Source organism: Notolabrus celidotus, chromosome 3 (genome assembly GCF_009762535.1).
Source record: "Notolabrus celidotus isolate fNotCel1 chromosome 3, fNotCel1.pri, whole genome shotgun sequence".
NCBI lineage: Eukaryota > Metazoa > Chordata > Actinopteri > Labriformes > Labridae > Notolabrus > Notolabrus celidotus.
Genome location: NC_048274.1, coordinates 32,776,615 through 32,795,947, shown reverse-complemented (window position 1 = coordinate 32,795,947; position 19,333 = coordinate 32,776,615). Strand labels below are relative to the sequence as shown.

The 19,333-nt window shown below is 40.1% G+C and overlaps 1 protein-coding gene across 1 annotated transcript in view; it reads left to right on the top strand.

Annotated features, from left to right (window-relative positions):
* Nucleotides 1–19,079, top strand: part of LOC117810530 (monoacylglycerol lipase ABHD2) — a 20,970-nt gene extending 1,891 nt beyond the window's left edge. The window contains exons 2-12 of the mRNA XM_034680410.1: nt 1,634–1,711; nt 2,164–2,205; nt 2,461–2,676; nt 6,231–6,406; nt 7,216–7,383; nt 7,999–8,182; nt 9,266–9,358; nt 9,860–9,961; nt 10,139–10,208; nt 10,303–10,387; nt 14,718–19,079. Of these exons, the coding sequence (XP_034536301.1) occupies nt 2,468–2,676; nt 6,231–6,406; nt 7,216–7,383; nt 7,999–8,182; nt 9,266–9,358; nt 9,860–9,961; nt 10,139–10,208; nt 10,303–10,387; nt 14,718–14,926 (1,296 nt within the window). The 5' untranslated portion in view covers nt 1,634–1,711; nt 2,164–2,205; nt 2,461–2,467 and the 3' untranslated portion in view covers nt 14,927–19,079. The remainder of the gene's footprint in view (nt 1–1,633; nt 1,712–2,163; nt 2,206–2,460; nt 2,677–6,230; nt 6,407–7,215; nt 7,384–7,998; nt 8,183–9,265; nt 9,359–9,859; nt 9,962–10,138; nt 10,209–10,302; nt 10,388–14,717) is intronic.
* The last annotated feature ends 254 nt before the right edge of the window (nt 19,080–19,333 follow it).

Below are 19,333 nucleotides of genomic sequence, written 5' to 3'. Positions count from 1 at the left end.
GGCCACATACAGCCAAATTTGATCTCTAGTGGGCCAGACCAGTAAAATGAAACATAATAACCTATAAACTCCAAATTCTTCCCTTTGCCACAGTGCAAAAAAGTACAAATACATTCTGAAAATGTTCACACTTCATGAACTATCTTTTTATAAAAACAGCTGTTGTATTTTTCGCCATAGTGAGTCTCATAGTGGGGCCAAATATTATATTCTTTAAGCACTGAAACCTGCTGCGAACACACCAAACACACAGGTTTCCCATTCATATGACACACTGTGTGTAATGTTTACAGCAAAAAACAGAGATTACAATAATGAACAAGGTAAAGTTAACTATTTTGGACCCCTCAGCTCCAGCAGGAACAGTTTGCTTGCTGGACAGTATTGTATGAAGTGGTGTAGTGCTAGTGTTAGTAGTGACGGAGCGCACCTATGATGTACGCACATGTATGGTAAGCATGCACAGGATATGTGGCTCCTTTTGAAAAATGTGGATGCACCGCTCCTGCTGTGACAAGTTTACATATATGTAGCTTTAGTGTTGATTGGCTCTTGAAGTGCTCTAAAAAGTCTATGAATTTCCACTGGATTATGCAAACTGCCAATATTCTTTTTCCTCACTTTGAGAAAAAAAGTCCCGGAGCACCGTTCAGGTGCACTCAGTCAGCACTATGATTACTTTTATTGAAAAATTGCAGTTAATGTCTTCTCTGTCTTTTTTTCACTTTGGGAAGTCATCCGCGGGCCGGATTGGAACCTCTGGCGGGCCGGTTTTGGCTCACGGGCCGTATGTTTGACACCCCTGCTGTATGCTGATCTCAGTTTAGCAATCTCCTGACATAATACCCAAGTACTCACAAAGACCCTAATCAAAGTCTTGAAGTAAACTGGCTCTTCTTGTCATGGGAAGCAGGTCAACATTCATTCTGTCCTTTGCTCCTTCCAATTCAGTGGAATCAACCTTTTAACTATGAGGCCCCATAACGCCCAAAGTCTTGTGGGGATGGGAGTAGTGTTATTCTCTAGCTTACTTCCCAAAATGTAGCACTCCAGTCCTGAAGGAACAGAGCATAACGGATTACTGATGTGTAATATTATTAAAAGGGCATGGCAGTATGAAAGCATACAGTGTATCACTGTGAGGGAACAAGGGCAGACACACATACCCGCTCGTTACATGTGGTGAGCTTGTTTGAGGTCAAAGATGATGGTGTTAAGCAGTGATACATTCTGGCTGACTAAATGTGTTGGCGATCATGATTTGTCTGTAATTAGCTTTACCAACCAGCCACAAGTTAACCAAGTTATTCTGTGTAGAACATGAAAGAATATCCACACTTGTAAATAAAAAGCTTCAAATAATGTTTTTTTTTAAAGATATTCAGTCCAGTATAAATTTCAGTAATTGTTTAATCAGTTCAACACTGAAGTAAATGTTGTGTGAACTAGTTGATGTTATCTTGAGTCAGTGTGTAGCAAGAAATGACAATAACAGGATGCTCAGCAAGCAGTATGCAGTAAGGATGCTGGTGTGGAGTTGAGCGTCTTCCAACATGTTGAAGAAAACATGTAAAATAATGCCAATCATTTATTATGATGAGGAGATGAATGTATTTCTTGTGTTTGTCTTTAGGTTTGACCACAACACTGTGACATCCCATTTTCAGACTTTGGATCAAGTCTTTATCGGAGGCTAACGTAAACATCAGTAGTAAGTAAATCACGTTTTACAGCTTTATTCTTGAATAATGTACCATTTCCTGTGCACATGTTATCAACACACAGCTGTTTGGTTAACAATGGAAAAAACTGTTGTGAAACTTCCTCTTTCTTGTTGATAACAAGAGATATTTTGGTCTTTCTGTACTCTTAACACTTCCTCTCTCTGTCATTTCAAAGTTTTTCATTTGAATTTGAACATGTGTAACTTGAAACTAAATATGTTATAACTGCAGTGCATTAGATGTGGTGTTTCTCAGTCCAGAATCAAAGCGTGTCTATGAATAGAAGGATCTTCATTTAAAGTTATGTTAGCACCTCTATCATCTACGTAGCAAAGCTTCCTATTGGCACGTTTTAAGCTGAAAGTTAATTAAGGTGAGTGTATTAAGTAACTGACTGTGCTTCATCTGACTGGGCTGCTCCTCCTCTGTATTCCCACAGATCAGTTGCTGCAGGGCTTTGGGCACCAGGAGGAGTATTTAGGTCAGTCAGACATCATCAGATATTTTTGTTTTCCATCTCTGTCTAAGCCTGTATCTGACATAACATTAGTCATCCGAGAGCTCAAGAAAATAATCCTAAATAAATAGTGAACAGGAGTGCAAGTCTGTTTTAAAAATATTGTTTTTAACTAGTTGGAGGTGTGTCTGTGAATTGTATTACATAAATGGGAAATGTATCTTTGTAATTCTTTGTAAAAGCACTGAAAGAAGTGCGGCCCACTGTTTTGTATTTCAGAATAATCATGAATCCCCACGAGTCAGATGTGCACACCATCTACCCAGAGCTGCCAGCAATGTTTGACGGCATGAAGCTGGCGGCAGTGGCCACGGTGCTCTACATCGCTGTCCGCTGCTTGAACCTCAAGAGCCCCACAGCACCACCGGACCTCACCTACCAGGACACTCCTCTCAACCGCTTCCTGCTCAAGTCCTGTCCTCAGCTGACCAAAGAGTGAGTGTTGTTCTCAGCTCAGTGTCTGTCACAAAGACTCAAGGCATTACCGTGGAAATGGCGATGCTTGTCGGCCATCTGGGGCTGCACTGAAGGTAGCTGTTTGTCTGGCGGTGGTCCCATCTGTCATCAGTGTTCCTGAGTTTTTCTCATGTCGATGCCAGTGATGTCTTGTCTCAGCATCAGTTGTAACAGGAATAAACATCAGGCTGTGTTTGCAGGGGGTTGTCGCTATGGTAGACTAGTTCTGTCACCCTTACATTACAAACAAAGACTTCTTCCCTGCAGGGAAAGCATGTTTGCATGTATGAAAATGTGTGACTACCAGGGGAAGTCTGATTTCTTCAAAGGTTTAAACCTTCTATCTGGCTTTAAAGTTATTGATACAAACTTGTTGTCGGTACGGGACAGTGGGAGGCGTGTTTTTAGTGTGTAGACTAAACCAGATCAGCAGCCTGGCTCTGATCCCCTGTGGTTTGATGTAAACTTCTACCTGCTTGTCTAACACTAAATGAGCATTACTAGTCCTGTTGTCTGCTGGTGTTGCAATATCCCAGAGGATCTCTGTAGGGTGGCCTCTCTGTGGACCTTCATCACAAGTGTCTGTATGTATAACCGATTGTTACTGAGCCCTTTGCCTTTCAGCTGCAGTGTCACAGAATCATAAGGGTACTGTGATGTTCACACGTGCGCCTCACATGTTGTAATTCCACCCCTGAACAGCCATATGTTCTTCACAGAACTGTCTGAGCATGAGTGTAGTTGGTGCTGCGATAACTCAAGTCCTCATAACTGTCTGCATTGTTGATGTTGATGTTGGCATCATCTGTGTCCTGTGTTTGCATTGTTGGAAAGGGACCCTGTAACGACCCCCTGTGGTTTTGCATAACAAAGATTAGTTGTACAGAAGAAAGCATAGGAGGGATGTTGTGAGGTTAGCAGAGTCAACAGCAGTTTTCTTTGGCTGTGTTTGGGAACATGTACACGAGGGTTTCAGGACAAATCAGGACAAGGGGCCCTTTCCCCTGGTACATCTGAGTGTTGGCTTTTGTTTTTCATATTTCAATCAAAAGATTATTATTTTACTTTTGTTAATCAACAATCACAGACAATTCTCAGCTTGTTGTTAAGATTCAGTCTTTTAATTTTGGTCCTGGATATTGTACTATTGTAACAAGTGCACATCGCATATCGAGCCAGCAGCCAATAATAAACCAGTCAATACCAGACAGACATTTGCAGCAACATAGTTAGATGGAGCCTGTAATAATAGCACGGCAAAGAAGAGTTAAAAGTAAAAACAAAAGAGGAAGACAAACCAGAACATTTACAGCTAAACAATGAGGGTTTTTTTTAACCTAAGGGAGTGTTTGGTATTTCCACAGCTTGCTTGCATCAAAAGCCCGTGACTTTACTTCTGGACTTTGATCTGGACCTTAGATCTTGACTTCATCAAACCACACTGACGTGTCTGTTTCCTTTTCCTGTTGCTTTATTGCTGTTAAAGCAAACAGAGCACAGACACTGTATGAGGAGGTTAAATTTACTCCTTTATAAGACAGGATCTGTGATACAAATCAGAAACAAGGAATCAACAAGTTTTAAATTACATCAGTTTGTTTTTCAAAATGTGTTTCATTAGGTTTTCAGTGTTATGGGTTGTATTAAAGTCTTGCATTTTTGATTATCATTTGAGGAAAGCAAAATGTTAATCTTGTATCAATCAGCAGACGTCGTCAGTTATATGCGTCCATGCTTTAATGGCTCATTCGGCCCGTCCATAATGTTTTTGTATGCTTGCTAACACAACAAAATGCTGCTTGTGTTTTATCTCGTCTATTACAGAACTCAGGCAACCTGCGATTTGCTCATCCTCCATTACAACTCTGAGGTTATCCTCTTCCAGTAGTCATAGATTAAGCCTGCAGAGTAGTTTCTAGAAGAGGGGGGTTAAGCCTGAGCTATGCTTAATGTAAAACTCCATGCTGGAGGTGATTACATTATCTCTACATGGAAGCAGTCTGGCTTTTGATTGACAGACCCATTATGTAAGAGGGTATTTTCTAGGTGCAGTAATTGTTGTTGGTGTAGTTAGACATGAGGTAACACCAGGTTCGAGGGCTTGTGTAACTGTTGATGTCACTGAACCTTTTGCTCTGTGCTGCTACTCACTATCTGTGTTTTGGTCTCGTGTTCACTCTCCACTTTGTCAGAGTTTTAGCTTGTTTATCTCATCTGATGGCTTCTCATTATGGCCCCTCTACCCCTCATTGTCGGCAATAGTAACAAGAAAATTACAGATATGATGTTATGTAATTGAAGGGGAAGTGAGAAAGATGCTTGCTAATGTGTCATTTTCAACAAGTTCCATCTGTGCTGTTAAAAGCTTTTGTTTTTAAATGGATTCAGGGTTGTCTTCAACTGTGGACTAAAATGTTTCAAACCCTCCTCTGAAGATTTCTCTTTATATATTTTTTTCTCAATGACTGTGTCACATAATCTAGATGATAATTTGTCATAATACACTCCATAATAGTTTGCCTTATTTGTACCAGAAGTAATCTTGAAATACGTGAAAGGAAAAACTGCTGTGTTAAACAATGGGGCGCCGGTCGGGCTAGCAGCTTATGCACGCGCCCCATATATAGAGTCCTCATTGCAGCAGTTGCTGGTTTGACGACCCTTTAATGTATGTCCTCTCCTGCTCTCTACTCCCCTCATGTCCTGTCTCTCTTCAGTTATCCTATCAATAATGGCAATAATACCCCAAATCATCACTTTAAAAAAAGTTGAATAAGAAACTAAAAACCATGGATAAAGTGTTTGTCCATAAAAACACAGGATATTATTTCAGATGAAAGCATGAGGAGACTTAAAGATGGCACTGACTCAGAGTTTTATTGTCTCAGGCAGGTCATATCAGAGGTTTGGGGCCAAGATACAAAAGCTTTCTCCCCTGTAGAGAAACAATTACAACATTACATGGAAAGCAAACAAATACTCCTTTTGGCTGTTATCCCTGAAGCTCTTACTCTGATTGGAACATCTCTTCGATGTGGTTTTTTTTCTGTATGGTATGACAAGTCACTGAAAAAATAGCACCTGACACAGTTTTCTCGTGAGGTTGTTCACATGGTTTTGGACCCAGTGTGGAAATAAGATGGTGATTCATGATAATGCACAACACAAGGCACAATGTTTCAAAGGCATATTATGTAATCCAGAGACTTGACTCCCACAGCAAACTCCTACAGAGGTATCACAGGATTTGAAGTACACATGCTCAGCATAACTTATAAAAACATAGCAAGAGACTTTGCTAAACATTGAAGTCAGCCAGGAGCATAGAGCTGAAGAAATGTCCCTCTGTATGCAAATTATGCCAGAATGTGATAAAGAGTCATAAACCAGGAATGCACATGCCTCTGCTCAGAATAACATTGTGTCAGATGTGTTTCTGGGCTCTAACCTTGAGTTCTTATCGAGTGCATTAGGACATTAAGCTCATATTTCTGGATCAAATTAACAGCAGAGTCCATATTTGTGTTTTACAGGTACATTCCTCCACTTCTGTGGGGCAAGAGCGGTCATCTCCAGACGGCTCTGTATGGTAAACTCGGTCGGGTGAGTTCACCTCACCCAAGTGGGGTCAGGAAGTACTTACCCATGCAGGACGGGGCTACTGCGACCTTTGACCTATTTGAGCCAGTTGGGGACCATCGAACAGGAGGTGATGAATATGAATATCATCAATGTTTTCTGTTACCAACAATTTCTTTTTGTTGTTTGCTGCTATGTGGACAACACTCAGATCATGGCCAGTTGGCTGTTTGCTGCCATGCCAAACATAAGGACATGCTTACTTTGCAGTTCTTGGTAGTTTGATGGTATGATTGGCTATTGAGTTTATCCAAGATCCTTCCCCTTCTTATCTTCCTGAGGTTCCTCACTTTGGTTAATCCTGGTAGAGATTTTCACTTATCCAAATAATGAAATTTGTTTTCTTTTTTGACTAACTACACTTTGAAAGCCTCTCTGACTCGGGCGGCATAAATAACCTAAAAATCTGGTTTTGAAATGGAGGACAGAGAATTGATTGAAATCTCAGTGGTAGTCCGTCAGGTTTTAAATATTTTTCCAGCTTTTCACTCATTCATCGGTCATTTATATCTAACAAAGGTGGGACACAGTGAATCAGTTGTGTGAGACATTTTTAAAGATGGATTCCTCCCTTTGGAGGCCTCAGCTGAACCATGACCCCAACTATGATCATGTGATCCTCTAAGAAAGCTTAAGACTCACATGACATTAGTATCCCAAAAAAGTAGCATTACTATTTGTCTTCTGTTTTTCTGAGGCCGCATGTAACATAATAAAACATTATAATCCATTTTCAGGGATCTGCTGCAGTGCTCTGCTTTGCTCCTTTTAAATTGAGATGTGCTGTCTAGGCTGACGGGAGCATACTGTTCTTCTTAATTGAGCATTCATAACTCACTGGAGAATGTCTCCCTCTGATCCATCTGCCTGTTACACCAGATGACATCACCATGGTGATATGCCCTGGAATTGGTAACCATAGTGAGAAGCATTACGTTCGGACCTTTGTGGATTACGCCCAGAAAGACGGATACCGTTGTGCTGTGCTGAATCACCTGGGAGCTCTTCCGAACATTGAGCTGACCTCACCACGCATGTTTACCTACGGTGAGTGAAGGAGCTGACTTCACTTTACTTCACTTTACTTCACTTTACTTCACTTTACTTCACTTTACTTCACTGAGAGATTAACAACATAATTACATTTTGCATTACATTTAGAATGATAATAAACCAGTTTTTAAAATCAAAAAAGGATTTGATTTGGTCTGATGATCACCATTACTGAATCATCATTTTATTTCTTGTACCCAGTCCACTGCAACTCTCCAGTGATCTGGGGGGGTTGAGGCTTAAGACTGCTACAATACATTTCATTGCAGTGAGCTCAGCTGAAATACATGCTTAAAGTGTTTTTTTAAATGATGACATCTTAACTTTGTTTCAATATAATCTGGTTTAGTTTGAAGTATTTTAATTCTTTCATTGAGACAAATCTTATTACAACATCAAGGTGAAACTTAAAGGCTTTATGAGATCCTAAAGCTCTCAGAATAAGAGATAATAAGAGATTCCAGGCCTGATCTTGTTTGAAAGCTCTGATGGAGATATAGTTGTGTACTCTGAGCTAAAGGCACCTTCAGCTGTAACTGCTGAGCAGAGAAAAATACTCCATCCCACTGAGATGTTATTGATTGAAAAAATGAACTGTTCCCCTCACAGGTTGCACATGGGAGTTTGCATCTATGGTCGGCTACATTAAGAGGACGTATCCTCAGACCCAGCTGGTTGTGGTGGGCTTCAGTCTGGGCGGAAACATCGTGTGCAAGTTTCTGGGAGAGAACAGGACAAACCAGGAGCGAGTGCTGTGTTGTGTCAGCGTCTGTCAGGGGTACAGCGCTCTCAGGTGGGGAGTAGTCCTCTCATGTTTTAATTAGAATACACTCTTTCATGAAAGCCCCTTTATTACACATGCACTAGATGTTCATACGTTTATAAATATTGATGAGGCTCAGGATAATGCCACAGAATGATTAGTGATCGCACAATACAACCATGTGCCTAGGTCACCAAGCATCACAGCTGTTTAATCTTTCAGGTGCTCTGTAAACTATTTAAATTAACATTTACTATTTTCAAAACCTCTTTTTTAAAGAGACAGACTCATAAAAACCCAGAATCTGAGTTTTTGAAATGCTCTGCACTGACTGATGCAGTCATTATTTCACAGTTTGCTCTCACTATAGTGTGGTAGGTCTCTGTTTGTTCAGGCTGTATAGTCTATTTCAAGCAGCTACCTAAATCCCTTCATTTGAATACTGAGGCATAAAGAGCAAAAGGAACTCGGCAATGATTTGATGGTTTGACAACACGCCCAGTATCAACATTTTGTATACACAGAGGCAGAACTGTATGAGTGTTTCTAAACCACCAGTCCATGAGGACATTAGAGCAGACTCTGGAGCCAGCGTTCATGCTGGACTGAGCCACACCTTCTGGGTTTTAAATGCAGCCAGAGTCTCTTGGCAGACATGACAGACTGGATCTGTCAGAGTTGGATGTAGGCAGTGGGGACGGGTGGATTATAGAAGCTGGCTGTTTTTAAAGTAGGATTTCACATTTTCCCTGTTCAATAAATCCTCCTCTTTTCAAATCAGTGTCCCAACCTAAGCTGGCCCTTCTATGACTACTTCTTCCCTTAGAGCTGTCCCTCTTTACAAATGATGTGTGACTACTTGATAACACTGTTGATTACATTCAACTTGTATTTTATCTCATGGTCATGCATTTGTTAAATATCTTTTGCTCATGTGTTGGTGTGGCCTGTTTCTGTAAATGAGCTGCATACTAATGCCTGACACCATTGCTACTCTCTGCACACAGGCGTGATTCTTTGTCCCGTGGATTACACAGGACATTTGGTGTGTTGCTTGTAATGCAGACAGGCTGCACAAAGCTAACTTCCTGTGTGTTTGTCTTTACCCCTCAGGGCCCAGGAAACATTCCTACAGTGGGACCAATTCAGACGCTTTTATAATTTTCTCATGGCCGACAACATGAAGAAAATCATCCTCTCACACAGGTATCACTGTTGGTCCTGCACATGCAGTTTAAGTTCTTCACTGTAGTTTCCATGGAAGTAAAGTTGTATAGTTTGAGAAATTAATTTACCACTATTTCCAGTTCGTACTCCAACATCATAAATGCAAAACATGGTTTTATGACTTTGTTATAATTTCTAAACTTTCATTCATTTTATTTGCAAGTATTGGTCAGCAGCTATTTCAGCAAGTAGCATACAGCAAGCACCTGATAATTCTACAGACAATGACCTGCTCTGTGTCCACCTTAGCTCAATCTGACAATACACAGACTTTACAGACATTTAGAAGTCTCACAGAAAATCCTTACCATTTAATGTCACAATAGCATCTTGTGTTTTAAAGGGTGTGGTCCAGTCCTGCATTGCATAAATGGTTGAGTCGTTACTGCACACTGATCAGCCATTTTGACATGTTTTAGGCGTTGTGTTTCAAGATTGACTTTTTTTATTTGTGTTAATGTCTTTTTCTGCATATGACAGGCACAGCTTGTTTGGGGGAGGCTCAGTGAAAACGATGGATGCAGACCTCGGTCGACTGTGGATAGCGACGTCCCTCATGCAGATCGATGAAAGCATCATGAGGTATTATGAGAAGCAGATAAGTGAAGGTCACAGCTCTCTGTGTTGTTTCTATACAGTAGATTGCAGAAGTGCTTTGTTCAATCTCCTTAGTGAATGTTACAGTGATGTTCATTTATTTTTTACAAATTAGTAAACAAAATGATGTACTTAATGACTTTCAATTTCTGGTCTCAACAGAAAATTCCACGGCCACAGCTCTCTCAAAGAGTACTATGAGAAGGAGAGTTGTGTACATTATATCCACAATGTAAGCTTTTGCAGACGCCATGCTTCATTACATATTATATATCTATTTTTAGGCTGTTTCAGTACCTATCTAATGTACCTATCTGTATTTGCAGGTAAATGTGCCATTGCTGCTAGTGAACTCAGCAGATGATCCTCTGGTTCATGATTCACTGCTCACCATCCCTCGCACACTAGCAGGTAACTCCCAGCATGTGTCTTTACAACAGTGCAGTACTTGACTATGGGGGGAAAAGTCACCCTTTTGCAACCACTAGTTCACTAGTACACTTTTCAGATTCTGATGATCTTTTATTGGCCTTTCTCAAGGTAACATAAAAACCCTAAGTTTCTTGACTGTCATATAGCTCTGCTCACTTGTAAGTATTTGGGACAGGCATTGTGTGAGGAATGAACTACAGACCTTTAAGGACAGTCCCCACATGTATTTTTTAAAACCAAACTTCTATAAGCAGTATTTTTTAAAACCAAACTTCTATAAGCAGGATCTGGACATGTTTTGGTTTGTTAAAAACTGATGCTGTTTTGAGTAAATGTTACTCTGCAATCACAGCTTTGGTTGTTCTACCACAAATAAAAAATATAAAAGCATATAAATAGATAAAAAGCTGCTGAATATTTAGCAGACTCGTGTCACTCAAAGTTATTCTGATATTAAAACAAAACAAAGAACAGTACACATTTTTTCATTGAAACCTGCATATAACTGGTGTTTTATAATCTGATTTTAAATAACCCCGACAAGCTAAAAAATTAATGCTACTAGATCTTACTGAATATTTAATACTGTTCCAAAAATAATGGTGTGTACTTGGCTCTGTGGAGTGAAATTCTGTACTGGAATCTGTCATGCTCATGCAGACACTCTGTCACATATTTGATCCTCCATTGAGTCATTTCTTCTTTTAACACAACAGGCTTGTCCAGTCTGACTATAATGGTTGCCGTTGGCTCCCAATATTTTGTTCTCAAAATAAAAAACATGTCTGCAGTCTCAAAAGGCCTTCTTATAAGTTGGCTCCCCACACTTAGGAGGGCAGGGACAGGGAGTGACACATAGATCAGACCTGAAGTGTGAGTTATGCCTTTGGGGGTGTCTTTAAGCAGCTGCAACAATCACTCACATATATAACTCAGTGAATGGTTGCTCTCTCCATCTGTTAAAACCAAGTTAAACTTCCTCACAGGCTCAAATCAAAGGTTTTAACCTGCAATGTGCTGAACAACTTGTTTAAAGCTTAATTCACAAAAAAGTGATCATCTCATCTTACCCTGCTTTCATGTTACATAGTGTCTCATCAAACGTTCCTCTTTCACAGCCTGAGCTATTTTTAAACATACTGACCACTTAAACTATTTTGGAAAAGGAAAATCCCTCATGTGAGATAGTTTGTGTGGGCGGATGAGTCTTGACTGGTGGTTCATGCAACTTCATGTGTCTCTGGAGAGCAACACTCACTGAAATGAGGATCAGCCTTCACCTTTGCCCTGAAAAATGTCACAGTGAGTCAGACACAGGATGCCCAGGACAGGACAGAAATATACTCGCTGTGCTGATGCTGTAATTAGCTCAGATCAAAAGCGTTTGATATGAGGAGTGTACAGTTTGCAATTAAGTAATACTCACCTTTGATTTGGACTTTTCATAGTTAGTTTCATGCATTGATGTACAGACTGTGACTGTGATACAATGTCAGGTACGACTGAATTACAAGAACATGTTTCAATATCTTTTTAACTACTTGATCTCCAGATCGTTCCCACCTGTCACTCATAGCGTGCTAAAGAAATGGCTTTGGGTCGGAATGAGCTCTGGGCTATCCCTTGGCAGCTCAGCAGCTGTCATGAATAGTGCACAGTGGTGAAAACCCTGTGGGATCTTAATCACTAGTCAACCGCATCAGGCTCACCCACTAACCCAGATAAAAGCAGGAGAATAAAAAGATTCAGGCCAATCCTTTCCATGGGACCACTCTGCCTGGTTGACCACAGCTACAGCACCATGGCTTCATACATGGAATACAATTAAGACCAATGGCTTCCTCTTTTTAAGCCTCTGCTGGTGATAACTGTGTCAGAAGGCACTTTGTTTTTTTAGTTATCTGTTGGTCTGTCTCCACATATCTCCACCTTTCTAATTTAAATGGGCATGGTATCTCAGGAATGTCTGAAGGGAGTGTCTTAAATTTGGAACAAACCCCCACTTTGACTGGAGGATGAACTAGTGGTCCAATATTTAATTCAGCATCACAGATTCTTTAATAGGATTAAATCTGTGAGTGATGCAATTCAAAGAGTCGGGTTAAAATCGGAAATTGACATTATGACATCATCATTTCCTGGAAAAAACTCTTCTTTGGCCATAATTACAGTCTGTCCCATTCCACTAAACGAAAGTCCAAGTGATCATAACTTGTCGACGATGTCAAGGACTGACAGATTACATTCTAGTGTTCAAGGGCTTAGGTCGCTGTGACCTTATGTCCATTACACTGCTGTAATACTGTAATCTCAAGAACACCTGGGAGAGTTTTGTTACATCTTGTTATTTATTTATTGCATAACTACGAGTGAACGACAGACTCCCAGTGGACTAGGTGACTCTCCTGTAATTGACTTTGGTGCATTCTACCCTGTTTATTATCACTCATCTTATGTCATCTTATATATTCAGTCAAAACATTTGAGTATACTAATACATCGCCATTCCTCATACAGTTACACTGTCATTCTGTGAGAAACACTCAGCTGCTTGTCAAACTACAACTTGAAAGGTTTGCAGAGGTATGCAACCCCGAGGCAGTAATTATGGGGATATATTTATAGATCAAGGAACAACACATTTAACATCTGTCAAATCCTCCTCTATAGTCCAGTTATTTTTCTCTTGTGTAAGCGTAACCTGCAGTCCTGTTTTGCCAGTTGTTAATAATATCACTGTGTGGCTAATAGTCAAGACACTAGCAGCTTGTTGCATCAGCTGTGCATAAGTTGTGTCCTAAGTTAGGGTGTAAAGTCCTCACTAAACCATTCGTTGAAACTAGTTAGTTTGTACCATAAGTTGTGTCGTTGTTTGGTTTCACCCTATGGTTTCACCACAGAGACAAAAGGTTCATCTTAACTAGTAGACCATAACGTCCAAGCTAACCAAAACATTGTTGCAGATATGACCGTTACACCTCCAGCAGCCAATCAGAGTAAAGCACCACTTTTGATGCATGGGTTGTTACGTCTTTATCTTTCATGCCCAATCATCTCTGAACTGACCAACAGATTAAACAAACTTCCGCCAACTGCTGCTACTGTCGCGGAACACAAAAAAAGGTACCTAAGTCTTGACAAAGTGCCACAGTACCGTGATAACTACAGCCTAAATCCTTAATCTACGGTGTGTATAATAACAGTGACATCAAGTGGGAAAATGATCAACTACAACATATGTTAATACTCAGGAGAGCAAATCTTTGTCATCATATTTTTCCAAGTAATATAGCTTGGAGAACCCTTTGTATCGCCTCATCCTCCAACACATCCCACCTTTCAAAACGACGCACCATGGCAGCCAGTACTCTACAGAGGACTTTACACCTTCTAGGAGCTCGGTGTAAGAATTAAGATGTAATTTAGGATGACATTGGAACTATCTCAGCTGGTTCAAATCCCAAAATATTAGTAGAGTGTAAACTTCATCCTAAATGAGAAATTATGTTCAAACTAAGCTACGTTTGAACTTACACACAGCTGGTGACACAGGCTGCTGATCATTACACCTATATTTAATCACTGGACATCTCATTCCAAAACCTTGTGCTGCTACAAAAACAGCATTCACACCCTGGCTGCAGGAATTTGCTTACATTTACCTACAAGAGCAGCGCTGTGAGTGAAGTCAATAAGAAGGGTTTGATGAGGACGAGGTTACGGCTCTGTGCACGCTAGTTAAGCTCTCACAAAGAGAACGGGAAAAAACATTCATTAAGGAATTTGTTTAATGCAGAAGAGCGAGGAAAGACATGTCCACTCACTGACTGCTTCCATACTTTTTGCCATTTTTGTGTGATGACCGAGAGTCGGTTAAGCTGTTCATATTGCATGATATTTATATCACACCCAAGTGACTAGTTAAATAAATACATGAGCGAATCAGAGCTAAATATGGAAAACCTTTTCAAATGTTTGAAGCTCAACAAAGACAAGCTTTTGTTTTTGTTCATGGAGCTGTTTTCTTTTACATTTAGTCTCAGTTCTCTGTTTGCCATCAACACCAGCGTATTGATTGGCTTAAACTTTCAGCTGTGGTGTTCGCTGCTGAAACATACCTACCAGAATTTGAGTCATGCTCTTATCTGTTTGACCAGCCAAACACACCCTCACTATCTATAACAGGCATAAAATAATCCCTGTCATCCCCATATTTGGTCATGTGTCCACTGTTGGTTTTCTGATACTGATAAGTACACACTGTCCAGAGTACAGAGGCATAATTCCTGTCTGTTGTGTCACCTTTTAGCAAAGAAGCCGAATGTGATCTTTTCCCTGACGTTACACGGAGGCCACCTGGGTTTCTTCGAGGGCGCGGTGCTCTTCCCCCAGCCCCTCACCTGGATGGACAAAGTGATTGTGGGTTACGCCAACACCATATGCCAGTGGGAGAAACAGAAACCACCGTGCCAAAGTGGTCCACTGAGTGAGAGCTCCTGCACAGAGGGAAAAGCATAAACCTCTTTCTTTCACACCTTCTCTCCCCTCTCACCCTCTCCAGCCCTTCTGTCCCAGCACGGAGGAGACATCTGAACTAAACCTTAAACTCTCTTCTCTGCCTTCTCCTCTGGTGCCACCCAAATTTCCAAAACACACTGACACACACACACACTTCTCCATGCCTTCTCCACAGACACCCAATATTCACTGTCACCTTACAGTATATGAAGGAACAAAAACAACTAACTGCCTTTGTGCCCTTCTCCATCAGGGAGACTCTGAATTCAAAACAGGAGCATTTTGTTCTCTGCGTGTACACAACAATGATCCTTGGCTAATGGAGGTGTTGACCAAATATGACAAACATTAAGTCAAGCTGGCATTGAAAGTGAGAGCACCACTTTAGAGTAGTCCAGTGAAAAAAAGAGCACACGAGAAGCCTCCTCTAACTGTAATCAAGGACTGTGCTGCAGCTGGTGCCTACTTACTGCACCTGTAAGAAGCTCACTGCTTATCACCGCCAAGGCCATGTAGCCTAGTCTGCTGTCTTAACCAACACAGCGTCTTTGTACTTTCAATGTGTGTGTGTAACTCCCAGATGTAGTGTGTATGTGTCTGTGTGCGCCTGTGTAGACGGAGAGTTAAAGACCCGTGACGGAGCATGTGATTTTGTGTTTGGTAGGTGTGATCTAAATTCTCTGTCGGTGGTCTGTTGGCCCCTTTATGTCTGTTCTTTTGAGTGAGATGTTGCTCTGTTGTTTTATAGAAAATGTATAGTAGAGATATTAAGTATTACAGTGGGATTTTAAACATTATATCCGCCTCATAACATCCTCCCGGCACTTGTGTTTGGCGCTTGGAATGAAAGCATACCAAACATGAGCAGGGATCATCCCCAGAGGGAAACATGCACATTCCCACAGTCGCATTCTATCACTTTGATTCAATGCACTTTACACACTGTATGACACATCTTTTTCCTCTTTTGTTTCCTCATTATTCAAAGCCCAGACATGGAGACTATTGACAGTTTAGCTTGATAGTGAATATTAGGAGGGAGCAAGGATGATGACGAAAAGTTAGATGACTCGAATGTTCCCTGTGTTGTCCTTTGTCCTTGTCTTTGAGTCCTCTTACTCTCTCATCGCCTTTGATCAGCTGCAGGTCCGGCCATGACTCTGATCTGCTTCCCATACTGCACAGGCTCCAACCTGCTATGAGTTAGCCCCTGAGTGATCGAGTGCCAGCCTCTGCTGCTGCTCCAGGGCTAGCACACAAACCCAAAAGTACCTCACTAGGTGTTAACATCTCAGTATTCTTTTAGAGTTTTCCTCTAGATGATTCTGTGGTGGTTCTTTGATCATGATGCAGCTGGTTGATTGGCTAATGTGGAGCTGTTATGAGAGGGGGTTTTGCCTCATAAGGCAGATTTTTCTCATAATCTGAGCTGTGAGGTGTGATGAGTAGGAGGGCTAAGGATACTAATGCTAAACCAAATGTTTATTTGAGTTGATTGTTCATAAAATACTGGTGATTGTTATATTGTTTCATAAGATGGAGAGCATTGCATGCAAGAGAGATGAGACAGATTTTAATGCAAGGGAATCTTTTGTTTCAAAGACGGCATTTCTTGTTTTTCTTGTCAGGGCTGAGCTGAGCGTCAAAGCTGTTGCAGCACAGCAGGGTGCACTTGAACACTGCAGTGAAATTTTGAAATCCATCTCAAGTGTGTTTTGAAGGAATCATACTGCAATAATGGGACCTTTAGACTTCTCACAACCTGAATCTATTAGAGAACTTTGATGTAAGGGCTTAGGAAGCTTCTTCCAGTCCAGCCAAGTAATCTGTATTCTGAAACACTGTGACGAGACAGATGGTGAAAGGATACCTGTTAAATGACAACAGCTTATGTTGTGAGGCTTCAGGGCCTTTATAACACCTGGGTTTGATATCCTTTCAAGTAGCAGAGAGTTGTAGAAGGTCTAGCAAATTAAGACAAGTCATATATGGAACTCTTGAAAGTGTGCAGAATATTAAATACTGTAGACCAAAAACTCATATCTGGACTAAAGCATTTTTAACTCTGAAAGAAGGCACTGAGTCAATGTGGCTGAAGGATAACATTCATTGTTAACATTAAGTTCATTCTAAGCCTCACAAATAGTTCTGGTTAAAATATGAGTAAATGAAATGCTGCAGAAAATATTAAAACAGATTAATTTATTTTTTAAGATGTGGAAAAGCTCATGATTCGGTCCCAGAGCTTCTCTAATTTGCTTCTGGACTTTACTCCTGCTAAGATAACTGATAATGGTAACAGATCCTCTTATTTATTAAGCTTAAACTAGCAAACGTTCGACGATTTTGTTCAACTACGTACCTAAATGATGAATCCGTTATCAAAATTAATTTGGCAACTTACTTTCTTTTGATTGTCTTGTCGATTAAAAAGCTAGTCATTTCAGCTCCAGCTGTCGTAGAGACTCCTATCCTTTGTAGAAATTAATTTTCTAGCACTCTGTCTCAAGGATGAGTTTACTACCACGGTGTGAGGAGATCTTTTGTGTTTTTTAAACTTCACTTTAACCTTTAGTGGAGGCTATTCTGTGAAAATACAATGAAGTCCAGGTATTATTCACACCATGCCTTCTTGGCTGTAATTAAAAAAGGGATTTACCGATTCAGCTTCATCCCTTTATACTAAGAGAATTTACTGATCCAACACCAGTGCAATCATTGTCCTCTAAAATGAAACCTTTACAACTCCCTGTATTAAACTCATGGAAATCCTTTCATGAGACCCTCTTGTAAAGTCAGCAGCCTGATATGACAGATTGAAGGTGTTAAAACTATATTTCATTTTGGCATTGACAATAAAACAGAATTTATTTTATGTAGACATAAAATAATCAATGCAAAATCAACTTAAAGGCTGTTTGTCATCATTTGAACCTCAAATCACTGTCGCCATCTGTTGTCAAGAAGAACAAACTGCAACTGCCGGTCAATCACAGCACACATCTTTTACCTGCACTGAGACTAGCCAGCTCATGGTTCATCCACAGCTCTAATCACAGGCAAATCAACTGATATAGATTTATTCTGCTTTGGGAAAAATCTGCTGAACACTGAAAACAGCAGCACAAACCTGGTGTCTGCAATGAGAGCCATTTGTCGTCTTTTTATGTTTTTTGCCTCATCCTAACTTTGCACACAACTGCAGGTTTAGATGTTTTGTATGTATGTATGTATGTATGTATGTATGTATGGATGTATGTATGTATGTATGTATGTATTCTTTTTCTAGCTGATTATTCTGGGTATTTTTATTTTTATTTTTATTTTATATTATTATGACTTTTTTGTGTTATTTAATTGTGCAAATGCATCAGAGTGTGAGTGTTGACAAGTAAACATACTATAAGTTTCATACTGTGTCATGTTACCACTTCTGATTGACAGGAACCAAAACTTCTTCACTTTAACAATGAAAAAAGCGAAAATAAATATATAAAGAAAGTGTATATTTAAATATTTGAGGGAACGGATGTTTAAAAAAAAAAAGGCAATAACTAACCAGGAGGGATTTTCTTGTCATATTAATGCTTATGTGTTAGAAAATAGTGTCGGATGACATAAGACCAAATCATGTCACATACACTGAGATCATGTTTTCATGGAGTGAGGGATCTGAGATGTTGTTACTGTGTTGATATGCTCCACTGAACTTATCCTAACCGCAGTGCTTCAAACATCTTGTGTTTTAAGGCTGTGGGCTCATGTTTTATTGTTTTGAAGCTGAATAATAAATATTAACCTTTCCAGTAACTTTGGTTATAAAATTAATCCAAAAAGCTTGTACTGGGATGAACATTGCACAATGTTTTCCTCTAAAGCAACTTATCATTAACTATTGTCTCAGCCCAAAAAAGTGGTTCAGGGCTCACAGTATGTTTTTATTATACAGCTTTAGATTTCTGTTTAACATTTTGACGACAGTTAAACGATCTGGCGGCAACTAGAAAGGACACACAAAGTCACACAACATGATGTAATCTGTTATTAAACACTGGGTGTTTTTGTTGAGGAGAACCAATGGTGTGTGTGATCTACTAATGTGAGGAAATATGATTATTGTGTCCCAAAATAAATTATTTTCTCAAATGAAAAACATGTTGTCTGTTTTGTGTTTACCTGAAGAACTCTGCAGCACTAATGTGATTTGTACTCAACATGGCTATGGAATTGAAGGATAGGATGTGTGGGACATGGAGCTTTAGATTGTGCAATGGTGGAGCTCCCTTGTGGTGGTCTCATTTGCATGAAGTATTATATAACTTGAGCTGCTTAGTTTTCACATATGACTTATCATCCTCCATATGGTGACAGTACAGCTAAGATACCTTCATGTCTGCTGTTGCCTTC